At 40.1% G+C, this 21,869-nt stretch overlaps 1 protein-coding gene across 4 annotated transcripts in view; it reads left to right on the top strand.

The window, feature by feature from the left end:
• cit.S (citron rho-interacting serine/threonine kinase S homeolog) overlaps positions 1–18,587 on the top strand; it is a 62,462-nt gene extending 43,875 nt beyond the window's left edge. For 3 of the 4 annotated variants that reach the window (XM_041580270.1, XM_041580269.1, XM_041580271.1), the window contains 12 exons: positions 676–845; positions 1,106–1,186; positions 1,701–1,836; positions 1,923–2,062; positions 7,021–7,113; positions 8,159–8,267; positions 9,689–9,817; positions 9,910–9,990; positions 10,555–10,672; positions 10,748–10,927; positions 16,374–16,665; positions 17,687–18,587. In XM_041580270.1, coding sequence (XP_041436204.1) covers positions 676–845; positions 1,106–1,186; positions 1,701–1,836; positions 1,923–2,062; positions 7,021–7,113; positions 8,159–8,267; positions 9,689–9,817; positions 9,910–9,990; positions 10,555–10,672; positions 10,748–10,927; positions 16,374–16,665; positions 17,687–17,710 — 1,553 coding nt within the window. In that variant the 3' untranslated portion in view covers positions 17,711–18,587. The remainder of the gene's footprint in view (positions 1–675; positions 846–1,105; positions 1,187–1,700; positions 1,837–1,922; positions 2,063–7,020; positions 7,114–8,158; positions 8,268–9,688; positions 9,818–9,909; positions 9,991–10,554; positions 10,673–10,747; positions 10,928–16,373; positions 16,666–17,686) is intronic. The other variant, XM_018241907.2, reaches the window with a different exon arrangement.
• Positions 18,588–21,869: the final 3,282 nt, after the last annotated feature.

Raw genomic sequence — 21,869 nt, 5'->3', positions numbered from 1 at the left:
GCTGATCCTATGAGTACAGGGAATCCTGCATCAGGTCTGGTACCCGCGGAATACCCTCAAACTGGTTGTGTTTTGGGCAAAAAGTCCCTGATTCCGTGGCTGTGCAGGCAGTACTTGGGTAACCTGGCTGGGTACCCAACAAAGTTGCGTCTTGATCCTTACCACCCTCCCTTGTTGCTCTGCCAGTTTGTTTCTGGAAGATACTGTGTCACTTCCGGTTTTGTCCCCCGGGTTGGAAGTTTAGTTGGCCTATTGCGGTTCCGGTATCAGGAACATGCGGGTTGCGGGTACGGGTCGGGTATGGGTTTCAAAAAATTGACCTGCGCAGGACTCTGCTATGGGGGGTCCAGGTGTGTAGAGGACCCAGTGGAGCTGTGATTGACCACAATTTAAATATATGTCGATGGCCTAGATACCTGTTTCTTAAGAAGCAGCTACTCTGTTCGGTCCTTGAAAGGTAGATATTTAGATAATAGCATAATAGACGACTTTTTATCTTATTATCTCCCAGGCAGGATCCGAGGACTAAACATGTATGAAAGCTGAAAGTTAAGAAACTTGGGTCCAGTGGTACACAGTATGAACTATAATTACAAAAGTCTGAATGCATTATTTATTATATAACACACTTATGTACAGTTACTTTATCAGTTCCCTGTATTTTGTTTATTTCAGATGTGCCATATGTCATGAAGATTGAGTCTCATCCACACACAACTTGTTGGCCAGGGCGCAGTATGTACTTGTTAGCACCAAGTTTTCCTGATAAGCAGCGATGGGTAAATGCACTGGAATCTGTAGTTGCAGGAGGCAGAGTATCCAGAGAAAAAGCAGAGGCCGATGCTGTAAGTATTAGATATAAAAGAGTAAATACATGTACAAAAATCCCTATTTACCAGACTTAGTTACCAACCTAATGGACATGTGATAGTTACAATCTTAATATGTCCCCATACATCCATATACTTTCTAATTCTTTGGATATGTCAATCTCAAGTTTACATAATTAAACAGAAATTAAAAAAATTACAAGTGTGGTCGCAAACTGGAGTTATTTTAGGGTATTCAGTTAGTTATATGATTTTACTTTTTTATCCTAATACAGAAACTGCTTGGAAACTCTCTATTAAAATTGGAGGGGGAAGATCGTCTTGATATAAATTGCACAATACCGCTTACTGAGCAGGTAATCTGAGTTTTTCTTTTGGCAGGCCTCTTTACGCTCATTGGCTAATATTGCATGGAATGGCAAGGCTCAGTTAATTACTTTTTTTTTTTTTAGCAAAGTACTCCAAATAGAGATGGTGTGTTTCGCTAAAATATTTCCTATATTGCAGATGAAGAGACAGGATTACACACCACCTTCAATTTTAGACTTTTGTTTTAGTCCTTCAACAATTTCGCTCTTTTAGCATTGCTTTCTTACAGGGTCATGAGCTCAGTTCCAACTGAGGCATTGTCTGCAAGGAGTTGACATGTTCTTCCTATGTCTGTGGGTTTCCTCCATATACTCTTGGTTCCTCCCAGACATCAAAAGCAAATAGACAGGTTAATTGGTTCCTAATATAATTGACCCTAGCATGTGTTATATAAATGTGATAGAGATCCAAGATATTAGGTTCCACTGGGTTAGGAAATGATGTGATAAAAATAATAGTCTTGCACTGGCTGTATCATATGCTTCCATCCTTTTTGTGCAGATTGTTTTGGTTGGTGCAGAGGAGGGTCTTTATGCTTTGAATGTGCTGAAGAATTCTCTCACTCACATACCAGGTGTAGGAGCAGTATTCCAGATTCAGATTGTTAAGGAGCTGGACAAACTTCTTTTAATAGCAGGTAAAGCATTCAATGATTAACCAAATATCTGTTACAACTCCATTGTATTTAGCCTTAGGTGAATCCAAAGTGTATTTCTGTTTTAGGGGATGAACGGGCTCTATGCCTTGTTGATGTGAAGAAAGTGAAGCAGTCCCTGGCTCAGTCACATCTCCCAGCACAGCCAGAAATCCCATTGACTGTTTTTGAAGCTGTTAAAGGATGTCATCTTTTTGCCGCAGGAAAGGTTAGAAAAGTTTATGCCAGAAATGTTTGTCTCTCTAGCTTTGTCAGGGACCCTTCGCCAATGAGGCGGGCTGACAATCTCGCCTCAGGTGGCAGCGCTCCACTAGGTACCGGTACATTTGCCTGGTATAAACAATTGGTAACCTACAAGAAGAAGGAGAAAAATTACGTATTCTGCGTATACATATCAAAAGCAAAAATGTAGTACTTGACTTAGACAAGGCATCTCATTATTTTATTGGTGACATTTCAAGTGTATTTAGTTAACTCTCTTACAATAGTGCTATAGACCTACTGTAATAGGTTAAGTACTGTTCATTCAACGTTATTCAGCTGAACCTGAGGGTTTTGATCAAGCCATTTATCCCAAATTTTGTGAAATTTAGCAATACAGCCTCTTTTGAGGTAAATTATATGTTCCAGATTACATGTTTCATTACAGTATACAGTATTTATCCATATTTGGATCTCCAGAGGAGATCTACTTTTCCAGTTTTGTTTTATTAGTTTTTTAGCCAAAAAAAGTGTTTCTTGAATAAATGTTCTGACATATTGATTAGGGACTGCCTGGCCCAGAATATTAAGTAAACGGACTTTAGGTGTTGTAGGTAAAGCGGTATCTATAATACTGTCAAGTTTATTTAGTACTACTGCCCAGTAAGGTTTGATATCATCACATTCCCATAATACATGCGTTAACGTACCCCTCTCCACTGCACATCTATAACAGAGCTCCGGGATAGCAGGGTTCATCAAATGGAGTCTAGTTGGAGTAAGGTATGCCCTGTGTATTATATACAATTGAACCATTCTTAGTCTATAGCACACCGAAACTTCTTGGGGTGATTCCATAGCTTCCTGCCATTCCTCATCCAGTATAGTGTCCACAGCTAATTCACATTTATTTCGAAGAGCATCTAACGGAGCTGTTCTACTAGCCTGAAGCAATACGGCATATATACTAGAGATCAAGCTCTTAGTGGATGGTCTGTTTAAAAGAGTAAGTAGTTAATTGTTATCTAACCGTATGGGTTTTATCTTATGTGTTGCCATAAGGGCTTGTTTTACACCCATATATTGAAGCCATTGGTTAGCTGGTAAACCTGTTGTTTGTCTCAGTTCTCTAAATGAGATCATGCCCTGCTCAGACCAAACATCCCCAATTGATGTGATACCTTTATCAGACCAGAGTTTCATGTTACCAAATTGGGCCACTTTATAGAAAAACCTATTGTTCCAAATAGGGGTACGGGAGTATGTTTGTTGCTCTTTCGTGATTTGTATTGCCAGTGACCATATTTCATAAAATAGGGTGGAGAGGTAGTTTACTTGTGCCCATGTGTCTTTCAGTGTTAGATGATGGGAGTTTTCCAGCCAAGTACTTGAATCGAAAAGTTGTGCTGCCAAATAATATAAGAACATGTCAGGAAAGGACACCCCTGCATTAGCTTTAGATCTCATTAGAGTTTCCAATTATAGTCTACATCTAGAGTTAGCGCATATCAATTGTCTTAGTTTGGTATTAATTTGTGTAAAGATGGCCTTTGGTACCACTCCTGGTACTTTAAGAGACAATTTTCCGGTTTGCAAACCGGAAATTCGGCTCTTCTAATGCCTTGTTTACCCCCTCGGACCCTCTCCGGCACAAAAACGTGAGCGCATAGGGGAGGGGTTTTCCGGCAGCAACTGCAAGCTGCCTCAGGCGGCGGAGGGGCCAGGATCGCCCCTGAGCTTTGTAGTATTCATATCTTATTTCTTTGCAGCAGAAATGCAGTAGAAAGTTCACCTAAATAATAGGTTTCAATTTCTTGTAGAAAGGGGTCATCTTAGCAGCTGCTGTTTATTTATTTAAGAATGTGATTTAATTAGTTGCTTTTCTTTTTTGAAATGTAAAATGCTATCATAATTACATTTAGTTACATAATTAAATTGGGTTGAAAAAAGAACAAAGTCCATCAGGTTCAACCCCTCCAAATGAAACTCAGCGTCCATACATACACACACACTCACTCACACCAACTCCTCCATATACTCACTGAAACTATATATCATCATCATTTATTTATATAGCGCTGTCAAGATACGCAGTATCTTGACAGCGTATTAGTATCACAATAGCCTTGGATATTATGCTTGTCCAAGAAAACATCCAAGCCCCTCTTAAAGGAGAAGTAAAGCTTAACTAAAGAAGTAGGCTAGAAATGTTGTACATTATGTTTTGGGCTTCTGTACCTGCCCAAGGCAACCACAATACATTAGCAGTAAATATCTGTGTCTCCAAAGATTCCCCAGTAGCTCCCCATCTTCTTTTCTGCAGATTCATTGCACATGCTCTGTGCTGCTGTCACTTACTGAGCTTAGGGATCGAAAATATACAGTACACATAGAATATAAATGTCACAATATAAGGCTGATTAGTAATTACTACAGATAATTACTACATGGCAGCACAGAAACCAATGCAATTAGCATCAGAATGTAAAAATCAGCTTCTTAAAGGAGAAGGAAAGCCCCAGGGCGCAAAACCCCTCCCCCCCTCCCCTGTGTTGCCCCCCCTCCCTCCTCCCCCCTGGCCTACCTGCCCCCCTGGGCAAATGCCCCTAACTTGTTACTCACCCCTCTGCGCAGGTCCTGTCCACGGAGTTCACAGTCGCCATCTTCTCCCAGGCGTGTCTTCTTCCTGCTCTGACCGGCGTCTTCTGGCGCATGCGCAGTAGGAACAGGTACCGGTACAGCTCTATTGCGCATGAGCCGAATGTCACGAAGTGAAATCGGAAAACTTCGTGACATTCGGCGCATGCGCAGTAGAGCTGTACCGGTACCTGTTCCTACTGCGCATGCGCCAGAAGACGCCGGTCAGAGCAGGAAGAAGACGCGCGTGGGAGAAGATGGCGACTGTGAACTCCGTGGACAGAACCTGCGCAGAGGGGTGAGTAACAAGTTAGGGGCATTTGCCCAGGGGGACAGGTAGGCCAGGGGGGAGGAGGGGGGGGGGCAACACAGGGGAGGGGGGAGGGGTTTTGCGCCCTGGGGCTTTCCTTCTCCTTTAACAGCTCAGAGCCCACTGAGCATGTGAGTGTTGCAGACACTTTCCAAGATGCTGCTATTGAGAAGCTGAAACTTTAGGCTGGTGCAATAAGTTCACTATATAAAATGTGCCATTTTTAACCATAATCATTTTTAGTATTTAGTTCTACTTAAAAAGCATTATCAGAATCAGCCATCTCAACATCATATGGCAGTGTATTATACTGCTTCAAATGAAAGTTATTTTCCTCTAGTATAAAGGGGTGGCCTCTGGTGCATTGATCCTCTTTATGGGTAAAAGGGTCCCCTGCTAATAGTCTATAATGTCCTCTAACATACATAAAGTTTAACCATATCCCCCACATAAGCTTCTTTTTTTCCAGAGCAAACAGCCCCAACTTTGACAGTCTACCCTAATTTGTCTTCCATCCCCCTAATCAGTTTAGTTGCACGTCTCTGCACTCTCTCCAGCTCATTTATATTACACTGAAGCACACAACTGCACTGCATACTCCAGATGAGGCCTTACCAGGGACCTATAAAGAAGCAAAATTATGTTTTCATCCCTTGAGTTAATGCTCTTTTTTTATTGGTCAGAGGCCATATCAGTCAGTAAGTAAACTGTATTTTTTATTAGAGTGGTTTTTATTAGAATCAATTCTGTCTTGGTTATATCTCTTTTTCATCTTATCATCCTATCCACAGGACATTATCATGCAACAGAACAAGATTTTTTTGTGATGCTACACAATCTGATCCTCATTGATGCAATATACAGTCTGATCAGATAACTTCTTGTTTTCATGTGTGTACATATTACAGTCAATATTTCAATTAGAAACAAAAGACTTCATAGTGTGTTCCCTTCCAACACTTGTCCTATTGGAAAGCAAATCGTTCATGTTATTTACAGATCAGATTTAAATGTCAGTTTTATTATTTGTGTATATGTGCAACTACATCCAAGTTGTACAATCTGATCTGTCAGCAAGCAAAATCTCCCATGTAGTTCTGTCCTAAAAAAGTAAATATGCAGTTAATAGGCCTCCTGCATTAGAAGAGTGAAATAAATGTATCCATTTGTGGAGTGACCAAAATAGTTTTCAGGCCTGAACATTAGTGCTTGTGCGACTAAAATATCAAGAATGAAAATCGCAACTAGTGTTATGTTGTACCAAATCCGTATGTTGCGCTAATATTTAAGTCTCTTTCACACTTTCAGAATGTTACCTGCCATTGCTGCTAATGCTACACAATAAGAAGTGATGTATGGAAAGCACATAGATGAGTGATAGGCAGACCTCCGCTCAAACACTCTTGCTGGATCATTTTTGAATGTAGGTCCACCTGTCACAACTCTGTGCATCACATACATCAATTCTCCTGCAGTAACATTAGGTGGACCTGGATATATGTCATCGGTCGAAGGTTTGACCCCAAAAAGCAATGCTGTACAATAAAATGGTGTGAACCTCAGACATACAGGCTACATACAAATACTCATCACTACTGACTTTAAAGCTTTATATTATAACTTTTGTATTTGGATACTTGGAGAAATCTTCTGGAAGATACAAGTAATGCTTTTTTTAAGAGTTCCACAAGCTGTGCACATTTTGCATGATGCCGGTAGCACCATCTACTGGCAAACGCTATAATATCTTTCCTGCTACAATTTGGTCTTTTTTTGAATTTAGCAATGCTAGAAACATAAATAATGAATGTTGAAATCTTTTGGAATAGCTTTACTACATCAGAAGCATTGTCAACAATAGTATTTATACCTACGTTTTAGTTACACCATAATGAATTATCATGGTTAGGTAATGCAGCTGATTGGCCAAAACACCCAGACAATAATTCTAGTAGTTATAGCATTTTGTTAACTATCTTGTTCTTAACAAAAAATATCTTTTCTTTTTTTTTATCTAGATTGAAAATGGGTTATGCATCTGTGCAGCCATGTTAAATAAAGTTGTCATACTGCGCTACAATGAAAGTCTCTGCAAGTTTTGCATAAGAAAGGTAATTACAAATATAATTTGTAATTGTGGCGATGAGTTGGGTGCAAATTGTGGGCGTGAGCAAGAAGTGGGAATACTGATGGGGCATAAGGCCAAGCAGTACTTCTTGGCCTGGCTCTACTGGTACTACTCTACTTTCAAAACGAACTTTTCTTTGCCTCACCCAGATCGTTATTTGTGTTGGTCTCTGACATCTAATTTGCAGTGGTCGCTAAAGCAGAAAAGATGGGTTTGGAAGTGGAGCAAAGACTTGATTACTTGAAATGAAAACAGTAGATTCAATGTTTTTTATCTGTTTCACATCTGTGTGTATGACAATATAAATAAATGAACACTTAATGTTAGATAAACAACGTCAATATAGATACATACCACCAGAAAGTGGTTTGCATGCTTGTGAAACCATGAGGGGATTTGTATTTGTCCTAGTCCCTAGTATAAATCATTAAGTAACTGCAGAGCTGTCCTTTTTAGATGCCACCATCATCATAACGTGACATCATCTCATGCCGAGTGAAGATGCAGTGTAACATGTCAAAGACATAGCATAAGACTTTGCCTTAACCTGCATTCTGTATTTTAGTGGCATTGTCTTTCCCTAGGCACAGAATATGCTCAGGGTGATGCCTTGAGATGTTGAGCACTTCATGTGTGCTGGCAGCCTGAACCCTACGGCAGGAGGACGTACTAGAGGAACACAGAAGGAAAAATAGGGCTGCAAGTGAAGGAAGGGCTTTGTCTTAAGTGACTTATGGTGACCTCCAGACCAAACTGGCAGTATTTTGACCCATATGAATTGGGACAAAAAACATCTTTCTAGCCAATATCTCACTAAGGATCAACCAAATGTCCTTTGGAAAGGCTAGAATATGTCTGGCAAGGACTGTTGATGTTTTTCTCTTTTATAGGCCCATGTAAGTCACTATAATGATAAAACCATTCACCACTTGGTAGGTCAAATTGAGCAAGGACACATGTTTATACTCAAAACACTGAATTATTTAATTTTTATGTGCCTTTAATGTTTTCTCTTTATGTCCTTACAGGAAATTGAAACATCTGAGCCATGCAGTTGCATTTATTTTACTGGCTACAGTATCATCATTGGAACAAACAAGTTTTATGAGATTGAGATGAAGCAGTACACTCTGGAGGGTGGGTAATTATATAGCCTGGTGTATGTTAAACAGATACTTTTAATAGAATACATGAATTTTAACAATACGTTAAAGCAATGTGCAAAGATGTTTTAGTTTGATTTCTAGTAAATCCACATAAGTGAATATATTTGATAATACTTGTGAGCCTATCTAGTCTCTCCCCTTCACAAAGCAATAGCTGTCTGTATATCAGAATATGAGGTGTAATCAGGCCTTGACTGGGATTCAGAAAACAGTCCTCACCAACCCACTAAATATTGACTATCTATTGCATCTTAAGGTGGCCATAGACGATACAATTATGATAGTTCTTGAAAATAGATCTTTCCAAGAAAGATCATTCGTTTCAATACACAAATGTAGAGCTGAATCGTCAGATATACAGATAGAAACAATACGTGTATCTGATGATTCAGCACTAACAATGGCCGATGTTCGAATGCCTTTCAAAATTTTCCATCCAGCCCATCCATCGAGCCGACCAGTATCCAAGTCTTCTGCCGATATCATTCGGCACCCACCATACACGCACCGAATATCGTACGAAAACTGGGTCTGTACGATATTATCTGTGCGTCTATGGCCACCTTAACAGTAGCCCCTTAGCCCCTCTGGCATTTACCAAAATTCACAGATTGCCAGTCCGGGCCTGGACGTAATTACTGTCCTTATACTGACTATTGCTTCTTTACAAAACTGCAGACTGGGGGAAGGTAGTTTTTATTTTAAGTCATCAGTCATAAAGCGAATCCTATACAATTTTAAAGGCCTGGGTTACTTAGAGCACCTTGCCCCCCACATCTTTTTCCTATTTTGCCAGGTTTTCTTTAAAGGGGTGGTTCACCTTTACATTAACTTTTACTGTGTCATAGAAAGACCAATGCTAAGCAACTTTCCAATTGGTCATCATCATTTGATTCTATTAGTTTTTTAATTATTTTCCGTCTTCTGCTGACTCTTTCCAGCTTTCACTGAACCCATCTAAAAAACAAATGCTCTGTAAGGCTACACATTTAATGTTATTGCTACCTTTTGTTACTCATCTTTCTATTCAGCCCCTCTCCTAGTCATATTCCAGTCTCTTATTTAAACCAGCGCATGGTTGCTAGGGTCATTTGAACCCTAGCAAACAGATTGCCGAAAATGCAAACTGGAGAGCTGCTGAATAAAATGCTAAATAACTCAAAAACCACATATAATAAAAAATGAAAACCACATACAAATTATATCAGAATACCCCTTTTTATATCATACTAAAAGTTAATTCAAATGTAAACAATCCCGTGGGCAGCACATGCATGGTATAGTAAAGTCTGCAATGTCACTACACTGCACATCTTGATATTGATGGATGCTTGATTGTTACAGTATTTACAGAATTTGTAATATGTTTCTAAATTCTTTATTTCATTACAGAGTTCCTGGATAAAAATGACCATTCCTTGGCTTCAGCTGTGTTTGCTTCATCTTCCAATAGCTTTCCAATTGCTATAATGCAAGTAAACAGCACAGGCCAGAGAGAAGAATACCTTCTCTGCTTCCATGGTAAAATCTGCTCAGAGTAGTGGGTAAATTGTATATAAGCACACTGTAGGGTTGTCTTGTTATATCCTGACTATACTTTAACACTTTTGCAGAGTTCGGTGTATTTGTTGATTCTTATGGAAGACGTAGTCGTACAGAAGATTTGAAATGGAGTCGCATTCCTCTTGCTTTTGGTAGGTGAATTTACAAAATGGGAAATAACTAGTACTAGCAAACCTTTACACTGCATCTTCCTCTCCGGTAAAATAGCCAATAAGTTCTTATAGCACATCTTGCCACATCCCAAAATGCCCCCATTGGGTAGCTAAAGCATTTAAATGCAATTTCTGATTGTACATATGCAACCCCCAAAAATATACAAAACAATGAAATACATTACTTAAATAATGTAATTTATATACAAGTATATCTAAAACAACTGACACGTGATTGTATAATAAATACTATCCCTTTCCCAAAAATCAGGTCCTCTCTGGATCTCCATGTCAGTTATATTTATTCCCCCTTCGCATTTGACTAGGGGTAATCCCAGGCTCTGTTAACCTGGAGTTCTGATGGAAAACATATCTCTAGTTTCCATATGCATTTCTGATGTATTCATTTGCTTTTCTATTCAGCCTCCCTACAAAGTGAAATGCAGTTATAGTTACACTGAATTTGAGGTTATTTATTTTAAACAAGTATATAAAGTGCACTAAATGTGCATCGAGATTATTTGTTACTTATATTATTCATAGGTACTACTACGTTTCCAATAATGTTTCGGTTTCACTTAGCCTACAGAGAACCATACTTATTTGTGACCCATTTTAACTCTTTGGAGGTGATTGAGATTCAGGGACGTGCTGCACTAGGGTGAGTGAGATTCTATAAAACCAAATATAACCTACAATTGGAGACTGTAACCCTAAACTCTCCTTCTCTTCATAGTGCTCCAGCTCGAGCCCATCTTGATATTCCCAACCCACGTTATCTGGGACCAGCAATCTCTTCTGGGGCCATTTATATTGCATCTGTCTACCAGGATAAGCTAAGAGTAATCTGTTGCAAGGGGAATCTAGTAAAGGACACTACTAGTGAGCTTCACCGGGCTCCTTCTACAACTCGCAGGTAGGGCAGACTCAGTTGCTAGTAACTTGGAAGTCTTTAGCATGAATATAAAATAGAATACCAAATCTTTTCCATCACAGCAGAGCAGACTGTTTAGATTGCAGCCTACGCTGAATAACAGATTTAAAAATAAATTACATTTCATTTAGCTCATCATACTAATTTGCTAGTCATGTAAACTAGCAGCATATTTCACTGCCAGCGTTTGTTTCTGAAGATTTGGTTCTTAATTGTACACCTTTGTCAGCAATAGGTGCGATTTAAATAGCCAATTTCACTTATTAGGATGTCCAGATACTTTTTGGCCATTTAAGATATATTTTACAGAATATGTGTGAATCTTGGGCATTATTAACTGCCTCAGTCATGCAGAATGCAAATAATTATTGCTATAGTATAACGGGTTTCACATGTCCAGATTAAATGATATGCAAGCTCTAGTTGATCTTGATACTGTATAATCAGATTTTACTATTTGTAATTTGCTAGTTTAAAGTTAAAGATCAAAACAGATAATGTAGAGTCTATCAGTGCAGCTAGGGTGGCTTACATTGCTTTAATGGGGAGAAAAACACTCCAGACTCTTGCTATCCCCCTCCCTGTCTCTCCATCCACCCACTCTAGCCCCAGGTCTCTGCCTAGTTCGTGCAGGTAAGGAAATGGAGTAGTGACATGCCTAGATCACTTCTGACACTCTTCCCAACCTTGCACTTCTTCTTTACTGCTCTACATCGTTAACAACTCATGGGCATCAATCTTCACCCTGACATCAACTTGCCATCTGGAATCATGCATTAACTTCGAATACAGGATAACACTCTGCTCTTCACACTGACCTTCATTAAAACTCCCAGGACCAGAAGCCCCAGCCATCATGAGAGAGGCAGGCACTTAGGAAGATGAACAGGAACTTTTTTATGTGTAATTCTGCTTACTTATGCAAATTACATTAAACCTGCACTGTTGCATTGCTGTTCTGCTACAGTAACATTGTTACTGCATGCATCATGTTACCAAAAACTCAGGCAGCCCTACAGTAAGGCTATATGACCTGCATAATGGCAGAAGGCAACTCAAGGAGATCCTTTTCTAGGAAGGCTCAGCACTCCACAAAGATTAAATACTGTGCTTATGCATGGTGCTGCAAGTGCCTCCTTTTAGGGAGAAAAGAACCACATATGCTCATTGTGCTCTATACAAACTGCTGATGAGGTTTCACAGCCCATACTTGTCCACTGATCATGGGGTGGATCCTTCCCCTCCAGTTTCACATGATAAATCTGTGCTGCCTTCTACCCCTGCCTGGGCAATACATGTTTCTACTGGCATACCTAAACTAGCAGTATGCTTAGATAAAATGCTAGGCAAACTAGGCAAGGGGCAACTGATTCTCTCTTAAAAGCCAACAAACGCCATGCTTCTCCTTCTTCAAAGGAGGGCAGTGACCTAGACATCCTCCCATGCCTCTATTCTTTGGGATCTCCAACATCTTTTCATGTCTTCATATACTTTTTGCCCTTCAAGATGGATTTGCCCTGATCTTTCATTGCGGCGCCAAATTTCTTGTGGCCCTAGACATAAAAGATGCCTATTGCCTACCTCAACACACCCATTTTCTTCAGAAATTCTTGTGTTTTGGACCCTTTGACTAATTACTTGTTTACTGCTCTCCCACTTCAGCCCTCAGAGCACTTACTAAAGTAACTAAAGTAATGGTGGCCACCACTACTCTACGGTCTCAGAGGGTTTCCATAACACCATACCTAGATGACATCCTCTTGATTGGCAGCGGAGACCCAGTTGTCAATGGCAAGTCTAAGGTAGACCATCAAATATCCAAGTAGCAAGCAGCACACCCTTAGGATGATCTTCAATACCAACAAACATCAGGTATACTTTCCACCAGACAAGATTGCCAAGCTTCAGTTGCTGATCTAGCATCTCCTTCAAGCCAGCAGTGCCTTGGTCAGATTTTCTGTGCAGGTCCTAGGGTCCATGGTCTCATCCACAGATGTGGTCCTCTTTGTCCAGTTCCATCTCAGGGAAATCCAATGCAACATCTTGGACCACTGGACCCAGACAAAACTGTCCTAGAGATTCACTCTAGCACCTGTCTTGGTGGCTCAATACCTCCCATCTATCCAAAGGCAGGTCCCTTCTAAAGCCTCAATACAGTCATATGAAAAAATTTGGGAAACCCTCTCAGCCTGCATAATAATTGACTCCACTTTCAACAAAAACGATAACAGTGGTATGTCTTTCATTTTTCATTTCCCAGGAACATTTTGGAACAAAGTGTTTTGGACTGATGAAACATTTAGTTATTTGGTCATAACAAAAAGCACTTTGCATGGCAGAAGAAAAAAACCACATTCCAAGAAAAACACCTGCTACCTACTGTCAAATTTGGTGGAGGTTCCATCATGCTGTGGGGCTGTGTGACTAGTTCGGGGGCCAGGGCCCTTGTTAAAGTCGAGGGTCGGATGAATTCAATCCAATATCAACAAATTCTTCATGATAATGTTCAAACATCATTCACAAAGTTTAAGTTACGCAGGGGTTGAATATTCCAACAAGATAATGATCCTAAACACACTTCAAAAGCTACAAAGGCATTTATGCAGAGGGAGAAGTATAATATTCTGGAATGGCCGTCACAGTCCCACGATTTTGTATGGGTGAATGGTAACATAGTAACATAGTAACATAGTAAGTAAGGTTGAAAAAAGACACATGTCCATCGAGTTCAACCTTTTTTTTTTTTTTGTTTTGTTTATTAACTACCTATCTGCCAGTTGATCCAGAGGAAGGCAAAAAACCCATCTGAAGCCTCTCCAATTTGCCTTAGAGGGGGAAAAATTCCTTCCTGACTCCAAAATGGCAATCGGACTAGTCCCTGGATCAACTTGGACTATGAGCTATTTCCCATAACCCTGTATTCCCTTACTTGCTAAAAAGCCATCCAACCCCTTCTTAAAGCTATCTAATGTATCAGCCTGTACAACTGATTCAGGGAGAGAATTCCACATCTTCACAGCTCTCACTGTAAAAAACCCCTTCCGAATATTTAGGCGGAACCTCTTTTCTTCTAATCGGAATGGGTGACCTCGTGTCAGCTGGAAAGACCTACTGGTAAATAAAGCATTAGAGAGATTGTTATATGATCCCCTTATATATTTATACATAGTCATCATATCACCCCTTAAGCGCCTCTTCTCCAGCGTGAACATCCCCAATTTGGCGAGTCTTTCCTCATAGCTAAGATTTTCAATACCTTTTACCAGCTTAGTTGCCCTTCTCTGTACCCTCTCTAATACAATAATGTCCTGTTTGAGTGATGGAGACCAAAACTGTACGGCATATTCTAGATGGGGCCTTACAAGTGCTCTATACAGTGGAAGAATGACCCCCTCCTCCCGTGACTCTATGCCCCTTTTAATACAGCTCAAGACCTTATTTGCCCTTGATGCTGCTGACTGGCATTGCTTGCTACAGCCAAGTTTATCATCTACAAGGACTCCAAGGTCCTTTTCCATAATGGATTTGCCTAGTGCAGTCCCATTAAGGGTATAAATGGCTTGGATATTTTTACATCCCAGGTGCATGATGGTCAAAACTACCATCATCCAGACACTCATCAAAGGCTATGGGAGGTGTCTAGAGGCTGTTACATTTGCAAAAGAAGGCTCAAGTAAGTATTGATGTAATATCTCTGTTGGGGTGCCCAAATTTATGTGGGCCAAATGGGGTCAGTATGTACCATTTTAATGTGATAATTAATACATTTAGATTTTTATCTTAATTTATGTCTTGGACATTTATCTTAGATATATATAGTGTACTGCCCAAATTTGTGCAGTTGTTATGATGCATATTGCACATTTTCTGTTATTTCAATAAACTTTATATCACTGCTGAAATTCTACTGTTTCCATAAGGCATGTTATATATTAACAGGAAGTTTCTACTTTGAAAGCCCAGCCAATGATAAACAAAACTCCAAAGAATTAAGAGGGGTTCCCAAACTTTTTCAAATGACTGTAGCTTCTGCTGACCCCCAGGGCTGGGATGCAGTGTTGTGTAAGCACACCGTACAGGGGCTTGGTCTCTAGAAGATGCTCAGCTTCAGTATTTTAGAAATTCTGGAAGGTCTCAAAGCTGTCCATTAGTTTCTATCAGAAACTGTCTACACTGCAGATGTCCGCACCTTTTTCCAAGGTGTTGCTCACCTGGCTCACCCCTTTTTGAGCCTTTGGTGTTGATTACACTGACTTTGGTTATCTGGAAAACAGTGTACCTCATGGCACTGGCATCAGCACACGGAGTATCTGAACTCAACACTCTCTCTTGCCAACAGTCTAGTCTGGTCTTCCATTTTGGATTGTGTGGTACTTCAGAGAGTTCCCTCATTCGTTCCGAAGGTGTTGTCCACCTTTCACATCAACCAAGATATCCCCACCTTCTATCTTAAACCTCAGTCCCCCAGGAAGGTGGCCCTTTATTCATTGGTTCCCATCATGGTCCTCAAGTTCCTAAGGAGTTCAGAACTTTCACTTCATTATTTATACTAGCCTCAGGAGCGCACCAGCCTCCAATGCCACCTTTTCCCAATGGAATAGAGAGGCTAGCCACAGAGCCTATGTCGTCCGAAGGAATTTTCCGCCCCTGCACATAACAGCTCACTCCATGAGGGGTACAGGATCCTTTTGGGCCTTTAGGAATCAAGCATCGGCAGAACAAGTTTTCAGGGTTGTGACATGGTCTCCCATTCCATACCCCCCCCCATACCAAATTGTATAGGTTTGGGGTCTCTGCGGCATCCAATGCTCATTTTGGTTGGAAGGTGCTGCAGATGGCCATGATCTAGAGAAGAGATGTCTCTGCTTTTACCTTCCCATTGGTTTATGGGAGAGCATTGTTATGTCCCCATAGTCACTGTGTTCCACAGACACCTGTATAAAAAAGGGGATTTTGAATTTTTTTCTCTTCAGACGTTTGGGGGCACAGTACTGCCCTCCCCAGTAGTGGGTTACTCTGGTTGCTCTCTATCTTGTATGTATATAATTCTGTGAGTGAGCTCTCATTCTTAGATAAAACTAATTGTCTCAGAAAGTAGTGAGGGTTATAGCAGCAGGGAGGAATGTGCTGCCTCCTGCTGGTGGATGCAATACCCCATGGTCCCTGTGTCCCACAAATGTCTGAAGAGAAAAGGTTTAAACTGTGAACATCACAAAATCATTTTTTCTATTAAACTTTCTTACTTTTGTTTGAGTAAGGGAGAATGCCTATGCTGTCATAATATAAAGGCACATCTTGCTACAGATTATAAAAAAAATCTAGGGAGTGCAGATGGTCATGTTTCTTTTGTATTCTTGTTAGGAATTATACATAGGATAAAGGACGCAAGGAAGGATGCTTTGTATATCAATTATGCTTTTATTGGCAGCCCAAACAAGAGAGGACCACCATCTTACAATGACCACATAACAAAGAGAAAAGCATCCAGTCCAGTGCCAGCTGAGGTCCAAGGTCTTGTGCGGGAGCCTAGTACACCTCACAGATACCGTGAAGGACGGACGGAATCGTGCAGAGACAAATCTCCTGGGAGGCCTCTGGACAGGGAGAAGTCTCCAGGGAGGTTACTGAGCACCAGACGGGAGAGATCACCAGGAAGGCTTTTTGAAGAGAGCAACAGGAGCCGTGGAGCTGTGAGGACACCGTTGTCACAAGTCAATAAGGTACAGGAAAAAATTCATAGTATCCCTCAGAAATATTATTTTTCTACTGAAAGTCAGTAAAGTAATTGATTAATTCTCCGTGAAACTTTAAGTTCGTAGGGCTAAACATAATCTGTCTCTTAAAGAGGAAATACAGCTTAATGAATAGCTGCTCAAATGACTCTACTGAGCACTGCTTTCTAACAGCATGAATATGCCACAGGAATCCTGCTGCTATTCTCTCTGGGCCTAGGGCCAGACAGAACAGCAATAGCGCAGAAATTGTCTCTTGATGCTTCTTCTCTCAGTTCTATTGCTCATTGTGACAGGAGTGATACAAGTGCGCAGAGAGGCCTCAGTAACTTTTGCAGTTCTGTCTGGTCAATGCCTGGACTAAACAGCATTGTTGATCCAAATTTACATTACGATTTATACACTGCTACTATAACGAAATACAAAAATCAAAATTTATAAAATGCTTAGACGAGCACTTCAAACAATCTTACATTATGTTATACCAGAGGGTATATGTCCCCATTAAGCTACTGTCATATTGAGGGAAACTGGCAAACTGTGATCACATAGACAGTTCTCACATTCCGGTTGTGAAATTCTCCTTACCTAGAAAAATAATATTTCAAAAATGTTGCTTTGGGTTAAATGGAATCTAAATGCAGGGCACCACAGTACATCTCCCTAAGCTATAGCTATCCAAACATGCTATGCTCTTTCTCCGGATAACCAGCTTGTAAGCTCCAGCACTAAGTTTAGATGTCTTTATGCTCAATGCCATCATTCTAGTTGTAACATGTATCATCATGTCTCTGATGACATACAGTTAGATGATGTGTGTGAGTTGTGTCCAGCACTCATGTATATGTCACAAGGTCTAGACCAGAAGGTGCAGATGGGATGCCTGTAAGTTTGGCTGCAATTTGTGTACCACTACATGAATGAGCTGCGCAATAGCCTGCAAATATACCTCTAGGTCCCCTTTAAATCTGAAATTTAGTATATAATTATTATTATTCTTTTTTTGTAGGTGTGGGACCAGTCTTCTGTATAATTGAACAAAAGAAACTGTGGGAAAGTTTTATTGAAACTGATTTGTTTTATATCCAGATAATATTGTTTGTAGCAGACAGCAGATGCAAAAACATTAAACTGTATATGTGAAGCTGTGTGCTAATATCTTCAACTACCTTAAAGGCTGAATATCACACTCCATATCACATTTTTCCATCTCCTAAAGAAGAACACTATTGCACTAGGTCAGGTCTGTTTGTTTTTGCTAGATTTACTAACTGAACAGTTCCAATCATTAGGTTCCACCAGCTGAATTACTGAACTCTAGTCCTTATTTTAAAGCCAATTAACTTGCAGGGTCTCACCATTATTTTGTGCCACATGACTCATTTTTCCAAATGCATACGACTTTCTGGGCAGCAAAGGGTTTCACTCTATTCTGCATATTGACATCCTAATGCTTCTGCTACCTCACTATAATCTACATCTTGCTTTATCCACAATACATGAATGTGCCAGGGGTAATATGTCAGAAAAAGGTGCTAAAATCTTTTATAGGTGTAGATATTCTATTGGCTTCTCATTTTTCAATTTGTAATCGAGAAAGTTTGTAACACCCCTCCCCCCCGACTTTCAGAATGTGTTCATGTAGTAATTTGCACTTTGACAATGTATATATTTGTGTTTCACTTTAATGCATGATGGATTCCACCCCAAAAGGAGAAGCCTCATACTTCTATTCATTTCTGCTGATGTTGTGTCACTTGTTATTTATTGAGTAATGATAAGCGAGCATATCCAGGCTCATCTACTGAAGATGTTATTGAGTTGGTCCCTTTAAATGCTTCCTTAATTATGAGGATTGTACATATTTACCAGAAAGTTTATATTCATAAAATTGAATATGTTTCTAATTTTTTAAGGTGAACTGTGAATTTTTCAATTTGCCCATTGTGTCCTGAGTGGAGACTTTTAAAGAGAGGTGAGCAGGCTGCTCTTGGGTAATAGAGATTGAGAACTGGAAGTGCTTGTAAGGTGCTGGCTGGATGCTTGGTTTCTATTATGCTTTGCTGCTTTTTGCAAAAATAAATGCACTTCAAACGTATGCAAATCTGTGCTCTAGATTCTGGAACAGATACATTCCAATAGGGTTGGTTTTACCCAGCAGCACCAGAGTGCCCCTAACTCATTGCTTCACTTACTAATATGAGAGTTAGCTACTACACACAATATTGGTAAGGTATAAAGAACTGAGCACTCCCACCTACCCAACACCAGTCTAAGCACTTAATTTAAATGGGCCTGACACTGATTTAAGTCATACAGACACAGGTTTGGAAATACCCCTTAACTCTTCGGCTATAAACCATAGCTGTGTTTGTGGAAAAAAAGCTTAGATAATAAATAACTTTGCTTGTGCAAACTTCTTGTGTATTAAATATGTAGAGAGGAGAAACCCACAGCTCAGGTGGCCTAGGGCTGGCCAGTTTGTTGACCTGCACATCACTAGTAACATAGTAAGTTAGGTTGAAAAAGACACCTGTCCATTAAAGGAAAACTATACCCCCCAAACAATGTAGGTCTCTATAAAAAGATATTGCATAAAACAGCTAATATGTAAAATCCTGCTTCATGTAAATAAACCATTTTCATAATAATATACTTTTCTAGTAGTATGTGCCATTGGGTAATCATAAATAGAAAATTGCCATTTTAATAAATAAGGGCCGCCCCCTGGGATCGTAGGATTCACTGTACTCACAAACATACCAACAAACCATACTTGTTAGGTCACATGAGCCAATTAACAGACAGAGTTGTGTCTTTTGCTTCCACACTTCTTCCTGTTACAGTTAGAGTTGTAGTATTTCTGGTCAGGTGATCTCTGAGACAGCACACAGACCATCACGAAATGGTGGTTCAAGGCAGGAGATGTATATAAATATATATTCCAATTTGGTAAGATTCTTTAATATGCCACTTAATATGATATGAACTATCTGCTGCTTAAGTATTCATTTTGGGGGTATAGTTTTCCTTTAAGTTCAACCTTTTTACTTTTTTTAACCTGCCTAACTGCCCGTTGATCCAAAGCAAGGCAAAAAAAAACATCTGAAGCCTCCCCTATTTGCCTCAGAGGGGGAAAAATTCCTTCTGGACTCCAACATGGCAATCAGACTAGTCCCTGGATCAACTTGTACTCTGAGCTATCTGCCACAACCCTGTATTCCCTTCACTTGCTAACAAGCCACCCAAACCCTTTATAAAGCTATCTAATGTATCAGCCTGTACAACTGATTCAGGGAGAGAATTCCACATCTTCACAGCTCTCACTGTAAAAAAAACCCTTCCGAATATTTAGCCGGAATCTCTTTTCTTCTAATCGGAATGGGTGACCTTGTGTCAGCTGGAAAGACCTACTGGTAAATAAAGCATTAGAGAGATTATTATACGATCCCCTTATATATTTATACATAGTTATTATATCACCTCTTAAGCGCTTCTTCTCCAGCGTGAACATCCGAAATTTGGCCAGTCTTTCCTCATAGCTAAGGTTTTCCATACCTTTCACCAGCTTAGTTGCCCTTCTCTGTACCCTCTCTAATACAACATCTTCACAAAATGTATTTAACAGAGGAAACAGTTGTGTGTTATATTGTATTCTGCAGCTACTGGAGAGGTAAATTGTTAAAGGGGTTGTTCACCTTCAATGTACAAATCTTATGAAACCATTAACAATGCTCTCAATGTGTTAGAAAAACCATTTTCCATAACAAAAAGTAAAAATGCCATTATAAAAGCAAATTTTTATACCTATTAACTCAGCCCTTCTCCTGTCTCTCTGACCAGTTTTCTGAAGTGATGGGAGTGGCCTATTTTGAACCTGACACACCAAGAACTTCCTATATGATGACATCATCATGCCCAGGCTTTGCCCTTACTTGTTTCCTATTGGATGTTGATACTGCCCTCCTCCTAGTAATTTATTGGGTGCTTGTGAACTGTAACCAGTCACATAATTTGAATGATCATTGGTTGATTACTCAGTTGTAATGGCAGAGGTTAACAGACGCAGCATATAAACAAACCTGCCTTGTAACAAACAATCACACAGCCATGCAGACAAATACTGCAGAAAAGGAAGGAGCAACATTGTTCTCCCAATTCTGACACTCGCCTTCTGCCTACACTAAAACTGAATGGAGTGCCAAAGGGGTGCAACCTTTTCTGGGAATAAATACTGACTTTTCTATATTTTTATCTTTTAATACCTTTGGCATTAGGCATAATGTCAGTTATTTACAAAATTGCAACAAAACCAGCAGTGACTTGCTTAGAAACGTATGTAACTTACACATCTAGCAGGGACAGTAGGGTTGCCACCTCACCCTTTTAAAACCAAACACATATGAAATCCACAGGCTGCATGGCTAATTATCAACTCATTTAGATGCTGCAGACTGAACTGATTTCTGTGCAGCCATGTGTCATGCATCTAAATGAATTGCTAATTAGCCATGCAGCCTGTGGATTTCATATGTGTTTGGTTTTAAAAGGGTGAGGTGGAAACCCTAAGGGGCAAATTCACTAAGCGCCGAAGCGCCGAACGCTAGCGTTAATTTGGTAGCGTTTGGCATTTTCGCTACTGCGCAAATTCACTAACGAACGCTGGCGTAGTTTCGCTAGTGTTACTTCGCAACCTTATGCCAGGCGAATTTTCGCTAGCGACGAAACTACACAAATTCACTAACTTGCACAGTGTACTGAACGCTACCTTTTACGCTAGACTTCCTTCGCCACCTCAGACCTGGCGAAGCGCAATAGAGTAGATAGGGATTGTTTAAAAAAAAAGTCAATTTTTTTTCTAAGTCCCAAAAAACACTGGCGTGTTTTCTACATGATGGCTGATAGGCTGAAAAAGATCGAAAAATGTTTGGGGCTCCCCTTCCTCCCCCCTACATTTCCTGACTCATGGCAACTTACCTAGACAGTGGGCACATGTGTAGGGCAAAATAAAATTTTTATTTGCTGATTTGAAGGTTTTCTAGGCATTTGTAGTGCTGATACGTATTCCTCCATTGAAATTTGAATTTGGCACCGTATGCAAATTAGCCTTCGCTAGTGTAACTTCGCTTTACTTAGCGAATCAACGCTAGCGCAACTTCGCAACCTTACGCTACCCCTGTGCGCAACTTCGG

The sequence above is a fragment of the Xenopus laevis genome, chromosome 1S (genome assembly GCF_017654675.1).
Source record: "Xenopus laevis strain J_2021 chromosome 1S, Xenopus_laevis_v10.1, whole genome shotgun sequence".
Lineage (NCBI taxonomy): Eukaryota > Metazoa > Chordata > Amphibia > Anura > Pipidae > Xenopus > Xenopus laevis.
Note: the sequence above shows the minus strand (reverse complement) of the source record. Positions and strands in the feature narration are given on the sequence as shown.